The sequence below is a fragment of the Tenrec ecaudatus genome, chromosome 10 (genome assembly GCF_050624435.1).
Source record: "Tenrec ecaudatus isolate mTenEca1 chromosome 10, mTenEca1.hap1, whole genome shotgun sequence".
Taxonomy (NCBI): Eukaryota; Metazoa; Chordata; class Mammalia; order Afrosoricida; family Tenrecidae; genus Tenrec; species Tenrec ecaudatus.
Window position 1 is genome coordinate 6,758,469 of NC_134539.1, and position 24,063 is coordinate 6,782,531.

The 24,063-nt window shown below is 49.0% G+C and overlaps 1 protein-coding gene across 1 annotated transcript in view; it reads left to right on the forward strand.

Annotated features, from left to right (window-relative positions):
- The first annotated feature begins 15,686 nt into the window (after nt 1-15,686).
- The window catches only part of RCL1 (RNA terminal phosphate cyclase like 1), a 35,984-nt gene continuing 27,607 nt past the window's right edge, over nt 15,687-24,063 (forward strand). The window contains exon 1 of the mRNA XM_075559884.1: nt 15,687-15,955. Coding sequence (XP_075415999.1) covers nt 15,820-15,955 — 136 coding nt within the window. The 5' untranslated portion in view covers nt 15,687-15,819. The remainder of the gene's footprint in view (nt 15,956-24,063) is intronic.

Below are 24,063 nucleotides of genomic sequence, written 5' to 3' on the forward strand. Positions count from 1 at the left end.
TCCTCGGGAAAATGCTGCGTCTTTCTAAACGGCTGTTCCAGGCCCGAAGGGCTACTCAGGCCTATAGCGTGAGGAGCCCCACTGGTCTCTATCCCACTGAACATGCTTTATTAAGAAGAAAAAGGAAATCAATGCGTCAAGCCAATTATTCCCAGTTCACTCTGATGAAGTGAAACTGGGATAGACCAGAATTTGTGAAATATGAGTTACCTGGAATGATGACTGTGTCAGTCTGGGTAGACTGGAGAAACAAATCCATAGAAACTCAAATGTGTATAAGACAGAGTTATATATAATTGTACATTAAGAAAAAATCTCTGCCCAGTCCAGATCTAACGCATAAGTCTCATAGTAGCCCATCTGTCCAATACCAATCTATAAATTCCTCTTCAGACTCAAGAAACACATACAATGATGCTGAGTGCAAGACGGTCACAGACCAGAGGTAGAAAGTCTTTGGATCCAGTGACGTTGTAAACATCTCAGCGCTGGCAGGGAGACTCTGTGACTGCTCCGGCTCTGGAGGTCTGGTTGCATCAGGGTAGGTCCATGTGGCTTCTCCAGCTCAGGGCACTAGTGTAATTCCATGTTTTGTTTCCCGTCTCCAAGGAGGAAATTTAGCAGTTCCCAGAATTCTCAGAAAGCTATGCCCACACAAAGGTCTCTGACTGACAGGCTAGACTTCACCCCTACACTCGTAATCCTCACATTGACAGCAGATTAGGTGAGCACCACAATACCTGTATGGGGAAAATGAGGGGCTACCACACCCTACAAGAAACTTAATCTCCTTGGAAAACAGCGCAGTGTACCTATGGCATAGGATCGGAATCAGTGCCCTACTCAGAGAGGGTGGCTGGCCTCGCCACTTTGAAGGCATGCTGCCTGCTCCCCACGGGCCTGGGTAATCCAGTCTCCTGCATCAGGCTCCTGAAAGGGTCCACTAAGCTTCTCTCACGTCTCCCCTTGGAGAGTTCAGGTCTGTAATTTTCCCATTCCAGTGATCGTGGCACACCACACTTTACAAATTTGGGTCTCTTCCAAATGTGCTGCATCGGCCTTGCACTGAACCAGTTTAAACCAGTTCAAAGGCCTAATGATAAAAGTAAAGATTCATTGTGCTGATTTTTGAATGAATCTCTCTGGGCTAAGCCTTTGCCTTGGCCTCACTAAATATATGTCAGCACAGCAGTTTCTTGGAGTTCTCAGAAATCGCTGGAAATATCCCTCCAAGAAATACACACGTTGGTGTTTCTTGGAATTCCCTGCAGCTAGGTTCCCTTCTCTGGTTTCAGGCCCCCCCCACCCCTACTCAGCTGGAAGTCACAGGACAGCCATTGTTCTTCACTTCTCCCGGAAGGCGTAACTCAGACTTGTCCTTTCCTTCGCCTCCCAGACGCAGACTAACTAACCATCTTCCTAGGGTGGTTGCAAAGAGCCCCATTGCCTCACAGACGTCTGCGCTAGTCTTGCCTTCTTCTTCAAATCCTTTTACTGGGGCTCATACAACTCATCACAATCCATACGCCCATCCGTTATGTCAATCACATTGGTACATTTGTTGCCATCATCATTTTCAAAACATTTTTTCTCTCCTTGAGCTCTTGGTATCAGCTTCTAATTTTTTCTCCTCCCTCTCTCCCTCCCTCCCTCATGAACCCTTGATCATTTATAAATTATTATTTGTTCATGTCTTACACTGACTGATGTCTCCCTTCACCCACTTTTCTCTTGTTCATCACCTAGGGAGGGGGTTATATGTAGATAATTGTGATTGGTTCCCCCTATTTTCCCCCACCTTCCCCTTACTCTCCTGGTATGACTACTCTCAATATTGGTCCTGACGGGGGTTTTCTGTCCTGGATTCCCCGTGTTTCCAACTCTAATCTGTACCAGTATACATCCTCTGGTCTAGCCAAATTTGTAAGGTAGAATTGGGATCATGACATTGGGGGGGAGGAAGGATTAAAGAACTAGAAGAAAAATGTATGTTTCATTGGTGCTATAATGCACCCTGACTGGCTCGTCTCCTCCCTGTTATCCTTCTGTAAGGGGATGTCCAGTTGCCTACAGATGGGCTTTGGGTCTCCACTCTGCACTCCCCCTCATTCACATTGATATGATTTTTTTGTTCTGGATCTTTGATGCCTGATACCTGATCCTAGAGAAACCGCATGATCACACAGGCTGGTGTGCTTCTTCCATGTGGGCTTTGTTTCTTCCCAGCTAGATGGCTACTTGTTTATTTTCAAGCCTTTAAGACCCTAGACCTGCAGTTCACAACCTGTGGGTTGCGACCCCTTTGTGGCCGAATGACCCTTTCACAGGAGTCACCTGATTCATAACAGCAGCAAAATCACAGTTATGAAGTACCAACGAGAATAATTTTATGGTTGGGGGGTCCCCACAACATGAGGAACTGTATTAAAGGGTCACGACATTAAGAAAGTTAACAACCACTACCCTAGACGCTATATCTTTTGATAGTCGGGCAACTGCTTTCTTCACCACATTTGCTTATGCACCCACATTGTCTTCAGCGATCATATTGGGAAGTTAAGCATCATGGAATACCAGGTTAATAGAACAAAGTGTTCTTGTGTTGAGGGAGTACTTGAGTAGAGACCCGATATCCATCTGCTATCTTAATACTAAGCCTATGAATATATGTACATAGACCTGTTTTTCCATCATCATATATAAATATATTTACATATGTACATGCCTGTATTTTAGACCTTGTGTTAGTCTGGGTACCTTAGAGAAACAAATCCACAGAAACCCATATGTATAAGAGTTTTACATTAAGGATACGTGTACATTAAGAAAGCATCCCAACCCAGTGCTGCCCAAGCCCGTAAGTCCAACATTAGCCCATATGTTTTGACACAGATGTACAATATCCTCCTCAATCTCACAAAACACATGCAATAACGCCGAGTGCAGGAGGAAAGTCAAATCAGTGAGCATCTCCGCATTGGCAGGGGTCTCCACGCGGCTGCTCCAGCACCCAGGGCTGCATCAGGGTAGGTCTATGCGGCTTCTTCTTGGGGATGTCTTGCAGGAAGTGAGCCTTGCCAGTTGAAGCAGGGAACTGGCTAAGGCAGCTGCACCCTGGCCCGACCATCACAAAGCAAGAGACCCGAGGACTAGAAAGGCCAGGCTCATGGAGCCATTTATCTCTTTGCCCTTCAATTAATCCCATATGTGTTTATCAGCAAAATTGGTCCAATAAACCTTAACTATCTCAGTCCTCTAGAAATGTCCTTTGCTTCCTAGTTCTTTCCTCTCTTTCCTTTTACTTTCCTCTTGTCCCACTATCATGGTCAGCTTTCATTTGGCTTTCAGCAATTCCTCTTGGTTACATTGCCCTTGATCAAGCCACACCAGGCTTCCTACACCCTCCTCACCATTAATTTTAGAGCACTTTTTGTTCCCTTTCCCTGGGCTTGTTAACACTCACTTTATTTATTTATTTAATTGTTTTATTAGGGCTCATACAACTCTTACCACAATCCATACATACATCAATTGTGTAAAGCACATCTGTACATTCACTGCCCTCATCATTCTCAAAACATTTGCTCTCCACTTAAGCCCCCGGCATCAGGTCCTCATTTTTCCCCTCCCTCCCATCTCCCCCTCCCTCTTGAGCCCTTGATAATTTATAAATTATTATTTTGTCATATCTTGCCCTGTCCGACGTCTCCCTTCACGTACTTTTCTGCTGTCGGTCCCCCAGGGAGGAGGTCACATGTAGATCCTTGTAATCAGTTCCCTCTTTCCAACCCACTCTCGTTCTACCCTCCCAGTATCACCACTCACACCCCTGGTTCTGAAGGGATCCTCCGACCTGGATTCCCTGTGTTTCCAGTTCCTGTCTGTACCAGTGTATATCCTCTGGTCTAGTTAGACTTGCAAGGTAGAATTCAGATCATGATAATTGGGGGTGGGGTGGGGGAGGAAGCTTTTAGGAACTAGAGGAAAGTTGTATTTTTCATTGGTGTTATATCACACCTTGAATGGCTTGTCTCCTCCCCTAGACCCCTCTGCAAGGGGCTCTCCAGTGGCTGACAAATGGGCTTTGGGTCTCCCCTCTGCACTCGCCCCCTCATTCACTATGGTAAGATTTTTTTGTTCTGATGATGTCTTATACTTGCTCCCTTTGACACCTCGTGATCACACAGGCTGGTGTGCTTCTTCCATATGGGCATTGTTGCTTCTGAGCTAGATGGTCACTTGTTCACCTTCAAGCCTTTAAGACCCCAGTCTCTATACTTTTTGATAGCTGGACCCCATCAGCTTTCTTTACCACAATTGCTTATTCACCTGCTTTGTCTTCAGTGATCTTATCATGGAGGTGTGCACCCAATGATACGATTTTTTTGTTCTTTGATGCCTGATAACTGATCCCTTTGGTACTTCATGATCACACAGGCTGGTGTGGGCTTTGTTGTTTCTGGGCTAGATGGCTGCTTGTTTACCCTCAAGCTTTTTTTTTTTTTTTTTTTTTGGTGGTGGTGGTGGTGGTGGATCCTCAAGCTTTTAAGACCCCAGATGCTATATCTTTTGATAGCCGGGCAACATCAGCTTTCTTCACCACATTTGCTTATTCGCCCGCTTTGTCTTCAGAGGTTATGTCGGGAAGGCGAGCATCATAGAATGCCAATGTAATAGAAGAAAGTATTTTTGCATTGAGGGAGTACTTGAGTGGAGACCCAATGTCCATCTGCTACCTTAATACTAAACCTATAAATATAGGCACATAGATCTATTTCCCCATCCTCATATATAAATATATTTGCATATGTACATGTTTTTATCTAGCCCTCTATAAATGCCCTTTGTCTCCCAGCTCTTTCCTCTATTTCCCTTGACTCTCCTCCTGTCCCACTATCATGCTCAGTCCCCACCTGGGTTTCAGAAATTCCTCTTGGTTACATTACCCTTGATCATACCCTACCAGGCCTCCTACACCCTCCTCACCACCAATTTGGATCACTTGTTTTTCCCTTGTCCCTGGGTTTGTTAACACTACTTCCTTTCCCCCCACCTCCCTCTATCTCATGTCCCCCCAGAACTGTTCGTCCCATTGTTTTCTCCTCCAATTGTTCATCCAGTCTATCTTATTTAGACAGACCTGTGGAGAAAATAACATGCACAAAACAAGACAGAGCAAAACCAAGCAACTATATACAACAAAACAACAACAACAACAATAAACTACTGACAAAGAACAAAACAAAACGCAAGAAAGAAGAGCTTGTAGTTAGTTCAAGGACTGTTTGCTGGCCTTTAGGAGTGCTTTCCAGTCCAGTCTGTTGGGGCACCATGCCCTGGCTCCAAAGTCCACCTTCAGCATTCCCTGGGGACCTTGCTTCTTCATTCCCTTGTTGTTCCACTGCACTCCCCCCAGTGCTTTGCCTTGGTGTGGCAGGATCAGACCAGGGGTAATTCCCATACTGTCTCAGGTGCTGTCCCCTGCAGGGCCATGAACACCTACTTTCTTTCCCCTGCCTCCTCCTCTGCTGTGCCCACCCCCTAGCCAAACTATCACCCCCATTGTTTTCTCCTCTGGATTGTTTATCCCACCTATCTTATCTAGACAGATATGCAGAAACTATAATATGCACAAAAACAAGTCTTGCCTATTCTAAGAGGGTCTCCACTTGCTAGCACTGGCTCGGGCCATGGTGTGTGTGTGGCCGGGGGTGGGTGGAGGTGGTGGTGAGCAGGAAAGCTGAAGACAATGCATGCCAAATACACTGTCCAGAATGATCCAGAGGTAAACGGCCACTGGGGAAGAGAATGGCCCAGAGATAATGCCAAGTGGGCAGTCATGCAAATCAGGGATGTCTTTTGCCAGGAGAGGCACGTGGGCCACCAGGGGATGGGAGTTAGAGACTGAATGCTGCCCAGTCAAAGGACTGCAGAATGCGGGGAAGGAGGGTGGACTATATAAAGAACTTTCAAGCAACGAGTGTCATTGGGAAACGAAGCCTGTTGCCTGGGAGATAACAGCTGCCTCTCCAGGGGGGTGACAAGAGGACCTTCCCTGGGGATGGTGTACAGGGGTCCTGGGTGTGAGGCTGAGCTGAAGACGGGTTCATCTCCAAGATCCCTTCCAACTCTTGCTGCTGTGGCGGTCTTGACGCTGTGGGACAGGTCCTGACTCATGAGGACCCTCGATACCGGGGGAAACCCCTGTGTCCTCTCCATGATGGGTGTGAGCAGGGCTGGGGGGGGTGTGGTTGCTAGCACCCTACGAATGCTCACGGCCACACCCTGTGTGCAGAGGAGAGCTGCCCCATGGGGCTTTCAAGGCTGGGACGTTTCAGAAGTGGAGGGCCAGGCCTGCTTCCCTATGCACTTTTGGTGGGTTTGAACTGCGCACCTTTTGACTTATAGTCAAGCCCTTGTTGGGGAGTGAACTCTCTTAACAGGGCTCTTCCCAGTGTCTCTCGGTAACTGCCCCCAAACGTTTGGGTGGGACTGTGCAAACAGGGCATGTGTAACATTGATTGAGGAGATTAGTCAGATTCAGTCACTCCACACACCACCCTCCCCCCCCAGCCAGGCTATAAGGATGAGCCCACTTTGAAGCAGCAGCAGGGGGAGTGTGGTACAGCAGGGGGAGTGTGGTAAATTACATAATCTGGTGTCAATTTGAGGATATTCAAAGTGAAGGGGTGGAGTTTAGCCTATTAATCCGGTTGCAGCTTGATGACCTCATTTGGAGGTGTGACAGAGATAAATAGCTCACTGGAGGTTGACCCCACACTCTCTCTGTCTTTTCCTTCAAGAAGACACACTCAGGGGCTGGAGGAGCCACATGGAGACCTGTGCCAGTGCTGAGATGCTTCCACCGCCACTGGAACCACAAGACTTTCCACCCACTGGCCTGTGGTCTTTTATTCAGCGTCATTGCATGTGCTGCATGAAAAGAAAGAGAAATTCATGGGCTAATATTGGACTTATGGGCTAATATTGAACTGATGGACGTGATCTGGACTGGGCTGTTTTATTGATGCATAAATGCTCATTTATATAAAGTTATTTCACACATATATGAATGACTCTGGATTTGTTTCTCTAGTCAACCCGGAGTAACACAGGGAGAAAACCCAGGAGCATGGGAAGAGCACGCTCCAGATCTCTGGCTGCAGTGGCTGAGGCGGAGACCAGAGGCTCCAGAGACGGTGGCGCAGAGATGATGGGACAGAGGAAGAGGAGCCGCGCTGCGGCAGTGGGACTGGGGGACAGAGTGACAAGCAGGCTTCCTGGTCCACAGAGGTGAGGCCAAGGGGCCATGTGGCTGAGAGGCTGAGGACCAGAGAGAGAGCTGTGGCTGCTGGCTGAGGAGAGGTGCTGCCGTGAACCAATGATCGTTTCTTTGCAGTTGGCTGATCTTTATTGTGGTAACTCACGAACTTCCCTACTAACCCCCTTCCCTGTGAGTATCGTCTGCGAGCTCTGTGTGGCCATTGCAACGAGATGTCAAACCCAGCACTGAAGGTCTGCCCCCAGGTGCAGACCTTGTTGCGTGACCGATGAGGTGCAAACTCCCTGCCGTTGAGTTGATGCCGACACATGCAGAACAGGGTGGAACTGCCCCCCGTGAGTTCCTGGGACTGTAAATGTAACCAGATTAGCCAGCCCTGCCTTTCTCCTGTGGAGCAGCCTGTGGTTTCAAACTGCCGACCTTGTGGATCGCGGCCCAATGTGTAATGACTATGCCACCAGAGTTCCGATGAGTTGCGAGGTGTTTCTAATTTTGTAAAATCAAATGAACCATGTCTGTCTTACCAGGGTCTGAGAAATAGCAGGAGTTCAGCTAAATGTCTGCTCCAAAGGCCCGTTATGCCACCCAAACGCCCATGGGTGGCCTTCAAGGCTGCCTCCCCTGACCCTCCCCTCCCCCCTAACCTCTTGCCTGTACTTTCCTAGCCACGCGGTCACAATGGACTCAGTGGCAGAGGGTCTGCCTTGACTTGGTGGGATCTCATGGCTGCCTCAGGGCCTTGGTACTTGCTGTTCTTTTGCTTGGAATGTTCTTATTCTAGATCTTACTAATGGAGGCTCTTACCACTTGGATCATGTGCTACCTCTTAAGCGTGACCCTCCCTGACCGCTAGCCTTAGTCCTTTCCACCCTCTGCCCATCTCTTAAGGGTGGAGCCACCGTGACATCGCCATGTGACTTGTTGGATTCCTTGCTTGTTGACCGTCTCCCTGAAACTGAGCGTAAGGACGGTGTCCGCCCAGAAATCTGTTGTCTCCTCTGTTCTGAAACCAGGACCTGGCATCTGTAGGAATTTGATACAGGTTAGTTTCTCTCCTTTTCAGATCATCTCTGAGTTCATACATTAATTTTTTTTTTACTCCTTTGGCCCTGAGAAGCCCCCTGGGTGGCATAAACAGTTAAGCACTTGATTACAAGCCCAAAGGTTGGCTGTTTGAATTTGCCCAGAGTGAGGCTGAGGACTAGAGAGACATGCCTTCCAGTATGACTGAGAGGAGGCTCTGCAGGTGAAAGAACTGTATCCTTAATGTTTTCTGATCCTGATTTGTGGTAACCTGTCAACTTCCGTAATAAACCCCACACCGTGAGTATTGTCTGTGAGTTCAATAATCCATTGCAATGGGTTACTAAAACCAGCAGAGAAGTAGCGTGCTGGTGGAGGTGGGCGGGTGGGAGCAGAAGGATGGTTGGTAGATAGGCCTGGCAATCTGCAGCCGTGAATTTCAGCCAAAGAAAGCCTACTGAGCAGCTTGATTCTGCAACATAGAGGGCTGCCATGAAATGGAGCCAACTTAGGCAACACACAGCTTGCAGGTCATGTTGACCTGAAGATGGCAGAAAAATGCAATGGGTATGAATTGGGTCTATGATGGTCCAACTCAAGATTCTGTTTCTGGCTTCTCAAGCAGCTACGTAGGACAATGTGGCTGAGCTCTGGCCTGTGGTGGCAGAAATCCATGTGCAATTTCTGGACTGTGAAGAGAGAGAGAGAGAGAGAGAGAGAGAGAATATGAGCAAACGAATGAATGAATATGCTATTTCCCTTTCTCCTTTCCTCTGGACCGTACGGGTCATCATGGTGGAAGCTGGAGCTGCTGTTTCAGACCACAAGGTAGAAACCTCAGGAAGATGGGAAGGACAGGACTGGCCCTGTTAGGACACTTGGCTGTGCAGACAGTCCCAGATTTCCAGAGGATTGCAATAACACACGTGTGTTTTCCACCCGGATGACATCTTAGCTGAGTGCGTTGTGGGCTGACCACGAATGTTTTATGTCAGGCTTCATGCTGAAGCAGCAGCCCTGGCTGTGGCTGTGACTACTGCCAGTGAGTCAGTTCCATTCCTGGGTGACCCCCTATAGGACCGACCACGACATTGCCCTGTCCTGCCCCACCTCCACCCTGGTTGGTACGTTTGAGGTGATTGGTGTGGCGATTGGGTTAGTCCATCTGTTGAGGGTTTCCCTCGTGTTTGTTGGCCTTCTGACGTTACCAATGAGGCTGTCGTTTCCTAGAGATTGGCCTTTCCGATGAGATGCTGTGGTGAAGTGAAATGCCGTGCTGTGGCTCTCCTGGCCATAATCTTTGTAACTCCCTCTCAGTGACAGGGTGGAAGCAGACCAAGAAGGGATGTTGTGGCAGTCAGATGTCGTGGAGCCTGTTCTGACTCATAGCTACCTTACGGACGGCAGAAACATGCCTCGGTCCTGTGCCATCCTCACAATTTCCCTTATGTTGGAGCCCATTGTTGCTGCCATGATGTCAGTAAGGGGTAGAAGACTCGAACTCGGGCATTGGTCAGTTTTGCCATGTCGCTGCGTATAAACATGAGCCGTCTCAGAAAGAGACAATCCCACGATCATCAGGAAAGTGGAGCCACCAGCAGAACATGTGCAAGATCCCTGGCTGCAGTGGCGGGTAGCAGACGTACCAGCAGCTCCAAGACCATGAGACAGAGCAGGGGAGTCACATGCACTGGAATGATCAGACAGTGTGGTTGCCCCTCCCTCACAGAAGGAGCAAAACTGAGGGTCTTGGCGCAGGAGGCTGGCTTGCCCTTTGGGTATTTATCAGTGCTGAAGGAGTGTTGTAACCCTTGCCCCAGCAGGACAGAGGCCAAGGGGCTTCTTGGCGGAGATGCCAAGGACTAGAGATATGTCTGACAGTTTGGCTGGGATGATGTTCTTCAGAGAAAGGACTGCATCCCTTGTGGTTTCTGGTCCTGACTTGTGACAACCAGTTGACTTCCCAAGGAAACCCCCACATCCTGAGTATTGTCTGTGAATTCTGTGTGGCCACTGCAATGGAATATCGAACCCAGACAAGGAGCAGGGTGCTGTGGGAAGGACGGTTGGTGTCAGAATAGGGTAAGTAAAATTGGAAGGTGGAGGCATGTCTGACCTCTGCCTTGTGGCAATTTGCCAACCATCCCTCCCACAAGTCAAGATTCTTCTTCCCTGTATGCAGCTAAAGGCGGTCTGACATGTGCCTCACCTCACTATATCCTCACATGTCCAAAGGAAGACAGTCAAAGTTTCACCATCGTTCTTTTCTAAGGCGCATTCTTGGTGGTCATAATTCTTCTAGCTTTGATTTGTCTATTCATGTAATCCATGAGCTGTACAATATTGATCGGCAACACCGCAATTCATATGTGTTCCTTTTTCATCATCCGGGTATCTCGTGCCTATGAGGTAGTTGAAAAGACCCCGGGTTGAGTCAGATACACCTTAGACATCAGAGTGACATCTTCACTGGCTAACACTCTGAAGCTGTCTTTTCAATAGAATTGCCCAAGGCAACGCCTTGGATTTCTTGATGGCTGCTTCCATGGATGCTGATTGATGATCCGAGTAGAACGTGTCGAGACCTCTTTTCATGATAAAAGGGCACAGAGCCAGAGAACTAGTGGAGACATACAACCTCTCCACCCACTGCCATCAAGCCCATGTAGTCACAGTGACCCTACGGACAGAGTGGGATTGCTCCTGAGGGCTTCCCAGATGGAGGCAGACAACCTGTCTTTCTGCTGCACAGTAGTTGGTGGGTTTGAACCACCAACCCCGTGTTGGCAGCATACTGTTTGTTCCATTGTGCCACCAGGGCTCCTTAGAAATATACAAAGACTCTAGAAATCTCCACTGAGAAGTGGCAAGCATCATGTCGGCTCACATACCATTGGTCAAAGCAAGTCATGTGCCAACCTCCCTACTCCCAAGGTAGAGTTGTATGTCCTTCCCATAGAAGCACAGGTGGGGATGTTTGTTCTGCAGGCTTGAGAATGAACCATTCAGAGCAATAGTGCAAGCTGCTGCACTGTCTTCCTTTTGCTTGGTTTTCCTTCCACGCAGAAGCCGTCCAGTGTGTCAACTCTGATGGCTTATGCTTGGTCTACTGCTATGTGTGCCTTGTTGCAGGAAGAAGACATTGGCAGCTCAGTGGGTCGAATGCTTACCTTCCATAAGGGGTCCAAGGAGCCCTAGTGGATCTGTGGGTTAAGAATTAAGCTGCCAATCATAGTGCTGGTAGTTCAAAACCATCAGCCACTCCTTGGGAGAAAACTGAGGCTGCCTGTTCCCATAGAGATTTAGTCTCAGAAACTCGATGGGCAATTCCACTCTGTCCCAGAGGATTGCTATGCATTGCAATCAACTTGACAGTACTCAACAACAAAAAGAACCACAATAGCACCATACTTAAAGCGACTGGGGATATGATGGGTGCCATGAAGAACACCAATGCTCGGTTTTCCGTATTTGACACCCTGACTGTCCACATGCGTTCCTTTAAATAGAGTAACATACTCCAATACAGGAAAGGACTCAGTAGGATACTGAAATCTGAAATGAGAAAAGAAAAAAAAATCTTCCCAAGTCACCATCCATATTTATTACCGTGACAGGGGGTAAATTCTATTTTTAAGGTCACCAGCTGTACAGAGGAATTCTAGCAGACAAGCCTGGTAGCCAAGCCTGGCACTTCTTGGCCTAACGTGGATCTAACAGTTGTTTTTCTTTCTCTTTTTAAATCATTTCATATATATATATATATATATATATATATATATATATATATATATATATATAACTTAATGGCATACAAATGCAAGAATGCAAGTCGACTTCAGGATGCCTGTGACCGTGGTCCAAGGCCCCCAAAAGAACACCGAACTCCCTGCCATCAAGTCACTGCTGACTCACAGTGACCCTATAGGACAGGGCAGGCCTGCCGTGGTGGATTTACGAGACTGTAACTCTGTATGGACGTAGAAAGCCAGCTTTTCAATAGAGCAGCAGCTTCCCCTGAGGTAATGCTTTACTCCTCGGTGTGTGTGTGTATGTGAATTCCTTATTAAATGCTGACCTGGCATTTAGTGCATGTTGAGGATTGGTCTCAGGATTGTCTTATTTTATGTTTTTAACCTTCAAGTGACCTTTAGTTTGGAGTGAGAGAAAAGTCACTGCTTTGAACATCTTTCAGTGTATGCCTACAACTCAGTGGCTTTTAGAATATGTCGTGACATCCTGTGACTGTCATGGTCTCCTGAATTCTGGAGCATTTCCATGGCCCACCAAAAGCAGCTCAGAACTTGCCAATGTCCCAGCACCCATCTCCTGGCAACAGTGACCCTACTTTGTGTCTCTGTGGTTCCCCCAATCCTGCACTCAAGTAAAAAAATGAAACTCACTGCCACTGAGTGGGTGCTGACTCATAGACAACCCCTAGGACGGGGTAGACCTGCCCCAGGGGTTTCCGAGACTGTACATCTTTCTGGGAGTAGGAAGCCTCAATCTCTCACCCTTTGAGAAGCTGGTGGTTTCAAACTGCAGACCTTGTGGTTAGCAGCCCAATGAGTAACCACCACACCCCCGGGGCTCTCTTCATTCCCGAACATGGGCTGTAAATGGAACTGGGCAATGTTAGCCTTTTACATCTGGCTTTGTCTGCTTCGCTTCATGGTAGCCTAAGTTCTTACCGGAGGTTCAGGGATCCCAAGACAGAGAGCGACAGATGGCCTTTCTATTTCTGGCTCTGCCACTGACTAGTGTGTCATGTTGAGCTGGCCCTTAATTTCTCTGACCCACACTTCTCAAGATTGAAAAAGCAGGACTCACGCGCCTCTTGGGGTTGCCTGGAATGAGATCCTGTAGCAGAACTGTCAGTGCAGGTCTCCTGCCTGGAATGGTGGCGCAATGGTTAGGTGCTTGGAGGCAAACCAAATGAGCTCTGGTTAATGAACCCACAAGTGAGTTGCTTCACTGAACAAAGGCCTGGCTATCTGTCGTGGCTGTTGTTGTCAGGTGCTGTGGTATCAACACAACTCACAGGACCCACGCTCTCGGTTCCCCGCCATCCTCACAGTCACTGCTGTGTTTGAACCCGTGGTTGTAGCCACGCTGTACATCCCTCTCAGTGCGGGTCTTCTGGCTTGCTGACCCTCGACTTTACCAAGCACAACGTCCTTGTTCAGGGAACGGTCTGGCCGATAACCTGTCCAAAACATGTGAGATGAAGTTTTGACATCCTCACGTCGAGGGAGCGCTCTGGCTGCATTTCTTCCAAGGCCCGCTTGGTCCTTCTTCTGGTTGTCCATGTTCTTCCCCAACACCATCACTCAAAGGCAGTAGTTCTTCTCCTGTCTAACTGATTCACTGTCCAGCCTCCACACACACACACACACACACACACACACACACACACACGACTTGGCATGGGCCACCTTAGCCTTCAAAGGGATATTCCTAATTGTTAACACTTTGGGAGTGGAGGGGTGTGGGGGGGGGGAAATAATTCTCCAACACCTTGGCCTGTTGGGTCCCATGCACCTAGCCCCAGACCAGGAGGTGTAGGTGTTGACAGAGGAAAACTAAGTCGGTCTGCTGAACTAATCTTGGCTGTGGGCATATGGATTGGGAACTGACGAGGATGATCATTCCAGTGAGGCTGTTGAGTGAATAAGTCAGACAGCATGCCCAACAAGGACTCCGGGGGGTGGGGGTGGTAAGAGGTAAAAACTACTCAGGTCTTCACCCAAAAGTTGAGGTTTCAAGTCCACCGGAGGCCCACAGAAAAAGGCTTGGCACCTGATCTGCTTCTGACGATCTTCTGACTTTCAGCATTGAAAGTCTGTGGCCCACAGGTCTTCTCTGGCAGCAGCTCACAGGGGGTGGCCATGAGAAGGCCCGATGCAAATAACAGAATGCAAACCCTGAAGCAACACACTCCCGCTGCTCCCCCTTGCCCCGAAACTCCTACCTCGGAGGATCTCAAGAGATTCTGGATCCTTCCAGTCGCTCCACACCATCGTCCACTTTATAAATGGCTGTCTGGAGAAGGGCATTAGTGTCCCTGGGTTAGCACCACCCTAGAAGGACTCTTGGATTGCTTCTGCCAAATTCTACCTCCATCTCTACCACCTTGTCACTGGTAGGGCATCAGACCCACAGGGAGGCAAGAATTGGAGTCTCAGCCCCTCAGGTTAGCTCCACCCCTAACCTGATTCAAGCTCCTCCCTCCCTTGTGCTCCCCGGAGCCCCTGGTCCTGTAGTGACAGCACGACCCTAAAGTGACTGTCAAGGTGTGCTATGATGCTGGACACACAAGCATAAGGTTACTTGCTGGCTAGCGGTGCATCTTCGGAGGTTTGGGAGCCGACTGATGAAGACCCATCTTTGTGTGTGTTTGGGTTAGCAGGGGCATGTGGAGGAAGACGGGCAAATCAATTCCAGCGTCTGTGAAATGATTACCACTGGGCTTTGAGGTATTGGAGACAGATAGCTGCCTTGCAGGGAAGCAGAGGCCAGAGCGTCCCGATAATCATTCTGACTCATGGGGACCCCAGGTGTGTGAGGAGAACAGAGCCCAACGGGTCTTCTTGGCTGTTAGAAGCCCAGTGCCCAAAGCGATTGAAGGTTGGTTGCTTGAACTCACCCAGGGGCTTCGTGACAAAAAAACCCCAACAAAACTCTGATGATTTGCCCCTGCAAATATGGGGAGACCGGACGGGACAGTTCTATCATGTCACCTGGGGTCGTTACAAGACAAGTTTGACGCTGAAGCCATCTGCCAACAGCAATCTTTGCCAAAGCAGATGGCGCGGCCTTTGCTCCACGGTGCAGCCGGGTGGGTTGATCCACTAGGCTTTCGGCCGTAGCCAAGTGCAAATCATGCCATCCAGGCACCTACAGTGACAGGACACGCCGGGGCTGAGTGCACGGGGCAAAGTGACAACAAAAGCACAGTGCAAACGCCAGTGCATAACAAGCTCCGGGAGTCTTCTGCGGGGTGGGTGGGGGTACTCCCTTGCAGCGCACATTGGGGGCTGAGGACCGCGCCTGTAACAGGGCTAGCGTGCCAGCCCTTAAGAATAAAGAAAAGCTAGGGAGGTGACATCCACCTCCCCTCGGGGGCTGCCCACCTCCCAGCCCGCCCGCAGAGCAGCTCCGGAGTCGGCCGGGCTCCCGGCCACCCTCCCGCGCTGCCTCCTGCCGCGCGCTGTTGCCGGGGCTTGGGGCCCCGCCCAGCCCCAGCGCGAGCCAATAGCGGCGCGGCACGGGCCCCGCCCCGATCCCTCAAGGACCAATGGTGGCGCGGCCCGGCCGGGCGGGGAGGCGGAGGCCGGCGGCCGCCCCGCCCCGCTCCCCTCTGACCCCGTGTCTCGTCGCTCCGTCTTCCTGTTCCAAACCACGTGGACGCTCCGGGGGCCGCGGGTGCGGAGGGAGCCCCGCCGCCGAAGCCGCCGCCGCCGCCCCGCGAGCCCGCGCCCGTTCCCCGCGCCGCGCCCGCGGAGGGCGTGCACATGGCCGACCCCACGCACTGCCTCGCCTACGCGGGCTGCAACTTCTTGCGCCAGCGGCTGGTCCTGGCCACGCTGAGCGGGCGCCCCGTCAAGATCCGCAAGATTCGGGCCAGGGACGACAGCCCGGGCCTCCGAGGTAACGCGGGGCGGCGTCCCGGGGGCCCAGGGGACGCGGCGGGGACCCTGGGGTCCGAGGTGTCAGGGCGGGAGTCCTGGGAGCCGAGGGGACGGGGCGCGCGCCCTGGGGACCAAAGGGACGAGACGGATACGTCGGGACATCCGAGGGGACCGGGCAAGCTCCCTGGGGTGAAGGGTCGGGGCGGGCGCCCTGGGGGCTGAGGGGCGGGGTGAGTGCTCTGGCGGGGTGGGGGGCAGTGGGACGGGTGGGCACCCTGGGGCTGAAGGGACAAGACGACTCGGCTGCGGGATCCGATCGACGGGGCGGGAGTCCTAGGGACTGGAGGGTCAGGGGGGCGCCCTGAGCGTTCCCCGAGGACTGGGGGGTACGACACCACCAGCTCCAGTGGTGCCCATGGCGGAAGGGACCTGGGCTGGGCCCCAAGGGGAGCGCCCACGCTTTCCAACACTGGGTGTTGCAACACGCCCGGCGTCGCCCCCGGCCCCTCCCAGCCTTGCTCTCTGTGAACCTCTCTAAGGAGAAAAACAGTTTCTTGGCCCGAACCGCGGTGATGGGGCCGATATCAAAATGGAGTGACTGGGAGAGAAAAGTCCTTGGGGTTGTTGCCGGCCCCCCTGGAACTCGGCATCCCTCCGCCCACCGTCTTTCTCCGCCCCCCCACTCCTCTCCGTGGGTGTCATATGCAGCCCCACCTCTTTTAAGGTCCAGCGTTTTCGTTTTTTCCCCCTGTTGTGAGATGAGATTGATGTGCTCAGGACAGGAGTTGGGGGTGGGGGGGGCAGATATTCACAATCTGGGGCCTGTTTCCTGGACTTGGAAAATGTCGGTGACAGGTGCCAAGCCACAGGTCCCCAAGCTCACGTTTTGCCCTTTCAGGCAGATGGGTGCAGATAAACAACACCGTGTTCGCTGGGGTTCCCGGAGAGGAAGACGCTTGCTTTAAAAAGCTTGTCTGGTAATTCCAAATTGGGAGACTCCGATAATAACAAAACCAAACCAAACCCATAACCAGTCATTGCCAATTGAGGGCAAGCATTGGTGGCCGCTCCTGCAGCTTATTTGGTGGCCTGGGTGTGTTCCATTTAGCACAGGCTCTCGTATTAAGCAACCAGCCCATCGCAGTCATTGGCCTGAATGCTTGTGGACAGTTCCAATTCTGCTGCCCTTGGGCTGTGACTGGATAACCTCATGCCACGTCAGGGATGGAGAGAAAAGATGAGGAAAGAGATAACCCAAGGGGCTCCCCAGTTTCACGGTGAGGAGACAGAGGGAGGGCAGGAAGAAACGTTTGCAGGGCTACGTGGCTCTGGTCTGCTTGCGACAGCTCAAAAATCTCCCACGCAGGTTTGGGGGAGCAGGGTCCGCTGGTTTGTGGCAAGTGCTGCCCTCCTCTGTATCTGGTCTGTTGACCTTATTTTGAGTTTGGCCTTTGGGCAAACCACTGCTTGGTGGACGTCCTGTGGTGTTTTCCGCCATCTCTCCCCTCGTTACCAAGGTCACCCAGAGAACTTACGGTGAGTTGGGTATGGTGAGCTTTGACTCTCCGAGAACCGCAGGCATACCTTTTCCTGGGTTAGATGGATAAAGGCCTGTTAGCTTCAGGAGCTGGGGCTTCTGTCACACAGGATACTGCTTCTACTGTCCCTTGTTGTCATCATGTCACTTCGGACTCATAGTGACCCCATGTCTTACTGAGTAGAACTGAGCTCCGTGGAGTTTTCTTGGCTGTAACCTTTCTGGCAGAGGGCCAGGTTTTTCTTCCCAGCTACCACAGCAGAGGGGTGGTCTACCCACCAACTTTATGATTTGTCAACAGTGCAGACCACCCAGGGATATGCTGTTTCCTCTCTGAAGGGGTGGCCTGCAAACTAATAAGCACTGCTCTCCTTCACACGTCTGATGTCCTGTCACTGAAAAATAGGCTCACGTGGCCCTGTCCTGAAAGGGTGCCCACACTCTGGCTCCTGAGGGACGTGGGCCTGATTTGGCACATGTGCTGGTGTTTCTTGAGGAATGATTATTAGGTGCCGTCCAGTGGGCTCCAACTAAAGTGAGCAACCTGTGTACAGCAGCTCCAAACCCTGCCCGGTCCTGCGCCGTCTTCACTGTTGTTCATACGGTTGAGTGCACTTGGAGTCACTGTGTCAGTCCATCTAGTTGTGGCCCTCCCTGCGTCTGTTGCTGACCCTCCACTTTACCAAGTATGCTGCCCTTCTCCAGGGGCTGGCCCCTCCTGGGAGCACTGAGGTAGAGCATCATCTGCCTGCCACATTAGTCCAGGCAAGCCCCGTCCCTGTTGCCCCTCACACACGCCTCTCCTCTTTAACAAGGTGAACGCCTGTCCAGCCCCAGGCCAAGCAAGAATGCCAGCACCAGTTCCCCAGCAGCTCGCTTCTCTCACATGCTGGTCATTCGCACACCGGTTAGGCCTCGGAATGGGTTTTGGGGTGACGACTAGTGCCTCATTTTAATGGAGCCGATCTGTTGGTCTTTCTGTAATCTGTAAACGACGCTCTAAAAGTTATTTTCATGACCCTCAAATCCTGGAGATGTTCTTGAAAATTAAAGCCTCTTGTTTTTAAGTATAAATCCTTTATTACTTTAAAACAAAAATCCCCACCTCATTCCTGGTTTGGGTTTACATGATCAACATGGCCCTCAGGAAAGGAGATACCGGTGCTACTGCAAAGTGTGGTGAAGAAATTAGATGGTGCCCAGCTATCAGATAAAATAGCACCTGGGGTCTTAAAGGCTTATTTATGTCCAAACAAGCAGCCATCTAAGTGAGATATCAATGAAGTCCACATGGAAGAAGCACACCATCATCAGGGACCAAAGGAGTGTAAATCATGTAAGCTGAAGGAAAGAATAGCAGCATGGCCTAAGCTGTGAGATTCTGGTTTGCAGAGGCTATGCTGACAGCGGGAGCCCGAGACACATCTGTGGGATCTCCGTAGGAAATAAGCCTCCGGCGACTTCCTTGATCCATAACAGGGAGGAGAAGAACCTGGTTCCCAAACAGTGCGTTGGAGGAAGGACTGTAGAAGATCAAAACGAGAAACCTGAGTTGAAGAGTTACCTTGTCAGTTGATGTCCCCTCCGATGCACGTTGGACCTGATCTGGCTTCCCATGTTTTCTGTATCTTTTTGTTTGTTCATATTGGGGTTTCTCTCAGATGTACTTGGTCACTTGAGCCTTTGTTACATGTTTTTCATCATATGAAACCCAGGACTGATGAACCTCTAGAGGCAGAGAGCAGAATAAGGTTCTGGTGGTGGTGGGGGGGTGGTGGGGGTAAAAGGGAGCTGCCTTCAAGGACTTCGAGAAGGAGGAGAATGTTTTGAAACTGATTGGGGTAGCAATTGTCCGATACTGCTTGATGTGATTGAACTAAGGAGTGATATGCTATCTGTATTAGCTCCCAATAAAGTGTTTTTTCTTTTTAGGAAAAAAACCCAAAACAAAACTCATTCCTTCTGTCCTGCCTGGGTTGATAAGCTGTGTTTGTATTTAGTTGTGTTGGGTGGGCGGGTGGTCCTTGAGTTTTCTCTACAGACAATATCCGGGTCTTGGTTAAAGAACATTCCTGGGAGGTACATTCCTGATCCGTCTTGGGAGAAGTACAGCCTGGCTCCTTAGAGACAAGGGCCGTGAGACTTTGTCTGGCATACTTTGGACATGTCGTCCGGAGAGACCTGTTTGCTAAAGTGGAGGGGCAGCAAAAGAGAGGCAGGCCCTCAAGGAGATGGATGGACACGTCTGCATTAGTGGGCTCAGGCACAGAACAGTTGTGAGGACGGCGCAGGACCGGGCAGGGTTTCCTTCTGTTGTGCATGGGGTCACGATGGGTCAGAGCTGGCGTGCTGGTACCCAACAACCACAGCCCTTCAAACCAGTGGCGTGGGCTCTTTTCTAAGACTTTCATCTTGGGATTTTTTTTCTTTCCTAGTTTGATGAAATTAATTTGTGATTTATTATTTTTGGTATCAACAGAGATGATTAGAGATTAATTTGCCACAGAATCTCTTAATGTGTCTTCGTGCTGGTTGTCTTACTCTTGGGCTTTTTGATTCTACTAATTCACATTTTTATTTTAACTTTACAAAAGAATGAGGCCATTGATTATTTTTTTCCAAGGAATTAATTGACTTTATATTACTTTATCTCTTCTGGGACATAAACTTTCTCTTTGACTTGTAATTTTATTTCATTTCCACAATACAGGTTTATTTTATTTTGCTTTTTATCTTAATTCCTGAGGTACTTAAGATGTTTGTGGATTTTTTATTCTAATATTTTCATAAAATATATATTTGCTTAAATATTTAACTATGGAGGAGGGTACCAAAAAAAAAAACACCCAGAGAAAAGTTCCGCTAGATGGAGCTTTTGTAGTGTGCATCCCCCCACCCCAACCCCTGCTATGCAGGCCTCAAACAATTCGCTCTGAGTTAGTGCAACCAGTGGCATCACCTGGGAAGGTTCTCTCTGGCCACAGTGAATTTTTTGTAAAGGCAGTTTCGCTTGAACCTTGTTTCTTGTGATGGCCGGTTCAAGAGAACAGCTTGCACCTGTGAAATTTTGTTTCCTGCTTGGGAAAAATGCTGCAGAAACTTGTAATGTTGAACTCAGCTTGCAAGGACAGTGCTATGGAAAAAAACTTAGGTGTATGAATGGTTTTCTCATCTCAAAAAAATGAAGTGCTGAATGATGACAAACCTTGTTGTGGACATCTTTCAGTTTCCCAAATGGACAGAAATGTTGACTTATAGTGCATTTGGAGTTCATTCCACCAGGTCAGATTGTTAAACAGGCTTTCTATTTGGAGGTTCTGAAATGATTGCATAACAGTGTGGGACAAAGAAAGAAGGCTTGATTTGTGGCAGATGAGGAACTGGTTTTGCCACCACAACAATGTACCTGCTCATGCAGCCATCACAGTGTGTCAGTTTTGGGCAAAAAACAGCATGCCTCCCTTGCCCCACACACTTTACTCACCTGACCTCTCGCCATGTGACTTACTGTTTCTGAGAATGAAGACAGACATGAACAGACAGCAATTTGAGAATATGGACAAGGTAAAGAAACTAGAGGGAGGGTGCTGTTAGCCATCCGGACAGATGGGTTTGAAAAATGTTTCCAAAAATGGAATCACAGATTTGGCAAATGTATTAAGTATAATGGAGAGTAATAGAAGACGATAAGGTTTTGTAAAAAAATTTTAATACATAACTTTGGAAACAATCTGTTTTGTTTTTTTTAACCATTTTTAGCCATTTTCCCCTAGCTTGTTTTTAGTTTAGATAATGCTATACATTTGTGTATAGTATAACGTGTTAATTTTAAGTATACGTATGTTTTTTAAGGAGCCCTGGTGGTGTAGTGGGTTATGCGTTTGGCTGCTAACCACAGGTCAGCAGTTTGAAACCTCTAATCTCTTCAAGGGAGAAAGATGAGTCTTTGTTGCTCCTGTGAAGATTTACAGCCTCAGAAACCCACAGGGGCAGTTCCACTCTGCCCGATAACGTCGTGAGCCGAATCGACTTGGTGATGGTAGATTTGCACATTTGTGAAGTGCATGTCAGTTATTTTATGTATCACACCCGAGTGCGTGGAGATCTTCTCCTGTGGTCTGAGAGTTGGGTGCATGTTTGTGACCTTCCCCTCTTTGGCTTAAGGAGGAAAATAATGACACCTGATTCCACTTCTGAGCAGTTTGCTGACGTATCTTCTAGTCATGTCTCTAAGAAAATGAAAATCACATGTTTTAATTTCTTTAATCATTTTATTAGGGGCTCATACAACTCTTATCACAATCCATAAATTTATCAATTGTATAAAGCACATTTATACATTCATTGCCCTCATCCTCAAAACATTTGCTCTCCACTTAAGTCCCTGGCATCAGCTCATTTTCCCCCTCCTTCCCTGCTCCCCTCTCCCTCATGAACCCTTGATAATTGATAAATTATTATTTTGTTATATCTTACACTGTCTGATGTCTCCCTTCACCTACTTTCTGTTGTCCATCCCCCGGGGAGGAGGTTATATGTAGATCCTTGTAATTTGTTCCCCCTTTCCATCCACCCTCCCTCCACCCTCCCAGTATCACCACTCTCACTTCTGGTCCTGAAGGGATCATCTGCCCTGGATTCCCTGTGTTTCCGGTTCCTATCTGTACCCGTGTACATCCTCTGATCTAGCCAGATTTGTAAGGTAGAATTCAGATCATGATAGTGGGGGGAGGAAGCATTTAGGACCTAGAGGAAAGTTGTATGTTTCATTGTTGCTACCCTGCACCCTGACTGGCTCTTCTCCCTGAGACCCTTCTGTAAGGGGATGTCCAATTGCCTAGAGATGGGCTTTGGGTTCCTACTCTGCACTCCCCCTCATTCACAGTGATATGATCCCTTCACACAGGCTGGTGTGCTTCCTCCATGTGTGGGCCTTGTTGCTTCTGAGCTAGATGGCCGCTTGTTTACCTTCAAGCCTTGGAGACCCCAGACGCTATATCTTTTGATAGCCGGGCACCATCAGCTTTCTTCACCACATTTGCTTATGCACCTGCTTTGTCTTCAGCGATTGTGTCCGGAAGGCGAGCATCATGGAATGCCAGTTTAATACAAGAAAGTATTCTTGTATTGAGGGAGTACTTGAGTGGAGGCCCAATGTCCATCTGCTACCTTAATACTAAATCTGTACATCTATATACATAGATCTGTTTCCACATCCTCATATATAAATATATTTACATATGTACATGCCTTTATTTAGACCTCTATAAATGCCCTTTGCCTCCTAGCTCTTTCCTCTATTTCCGTTTACTCTCCTCTTGTTCCACTATCATTTTTCAGTCTTCATTAGGGTTTCAGTAATTCCTCTCTGTTACATTACCCTTGGTCACATCCTACCAGGCCTCCTACACCTTCCTCACCACCAATTTGGATCACTTGTTGTTCTTTTGTCCCTGGGTTTGTTAACACCAATTCCTTTCCCCCCACCTCCCACTCTCCTATGCCCCCCCCAGAACTGTTGGTCCCATTGTTTTCTCCTCCAGATTGTTCATCCAGCCTATCTTATTTAGACAGACCTGTGGAGATAAATAACATGCACAAAAACAAGACAGAGCAAAGCCAAGCAACAAAATAAAACAAGCCAATGACAAAAATCAAATCAAAACACAAGAAAGAAAAGCTTGTAGTTCAAGGACTATTTGTTGGCCTTTAGGAATGTTTTCCAGTCCAGTATGTTGGGGTGCCAAGCCCTGGCCCCAAAATCTATTTTTGGTATTCTCTGGGGACCTCGTTGCTCTGTTCCCCTAGCAGTTCTGTTCCATGCACTTAGTATTTTGCCTTGGTGTGGTGGGATCAGATAGGGTGGAATTCCCACATTGTGTCTCCAGTGTTGTCCCCTGTAGGGCTATGGGTCAGTGAGAGATGTCGTGTCTCATAGTGGGGCCGGCCATGTGGTCTTCTCTGTGGATTGGCTGTTCTGAGCAGGAATATTGTCCTTAAGGCTTGGTGGGCCAAGATGTGATCCACTCTCTCTTCCTCCCGCTTCATTCCTCCCATGTGCTCTGATCAGACATGTCCCTTTCCCGGAGCTGCAGATTCAGGTCTGTCCTCTGGAATAAATTCTTCTGTGGGGAGGGCCAGGTATCCAAGTAGTAGTTGGGAATGGGGCTGGCCCCTCAGACCTCTCCACTGGTTCCCTACTCCATGCCGGCAGGAAATCACATGTTTTTAATTAAAAAATTTCCCCCTTAATGTGAGCATTTCCTCATCTAATTAAATACTTTTAAGAGAATTTTTAATGGCTGCATAGAATGATAAAGAACCATTCTGAATTCATGAAAAGAGTCTTGTTGGCTATTAAAATTGTGTTATAACACTGTTATCTGCATTTTAAAAATTCTGCATACTTAAAAGTAATGTGCTCATGGCATGAAACACAAAGGGAACACGAAGGCTTGCAATTGAAATTACCCGTCTGGTCATATTCCCTTGCCCCCCCCCCACTTTTATTACTTGTGTGTTGTGGTCTTTTCCTCTCCCCTAAAGACAAATATACATAAATATAAAACAACAAGGCAAACTTACAGCCA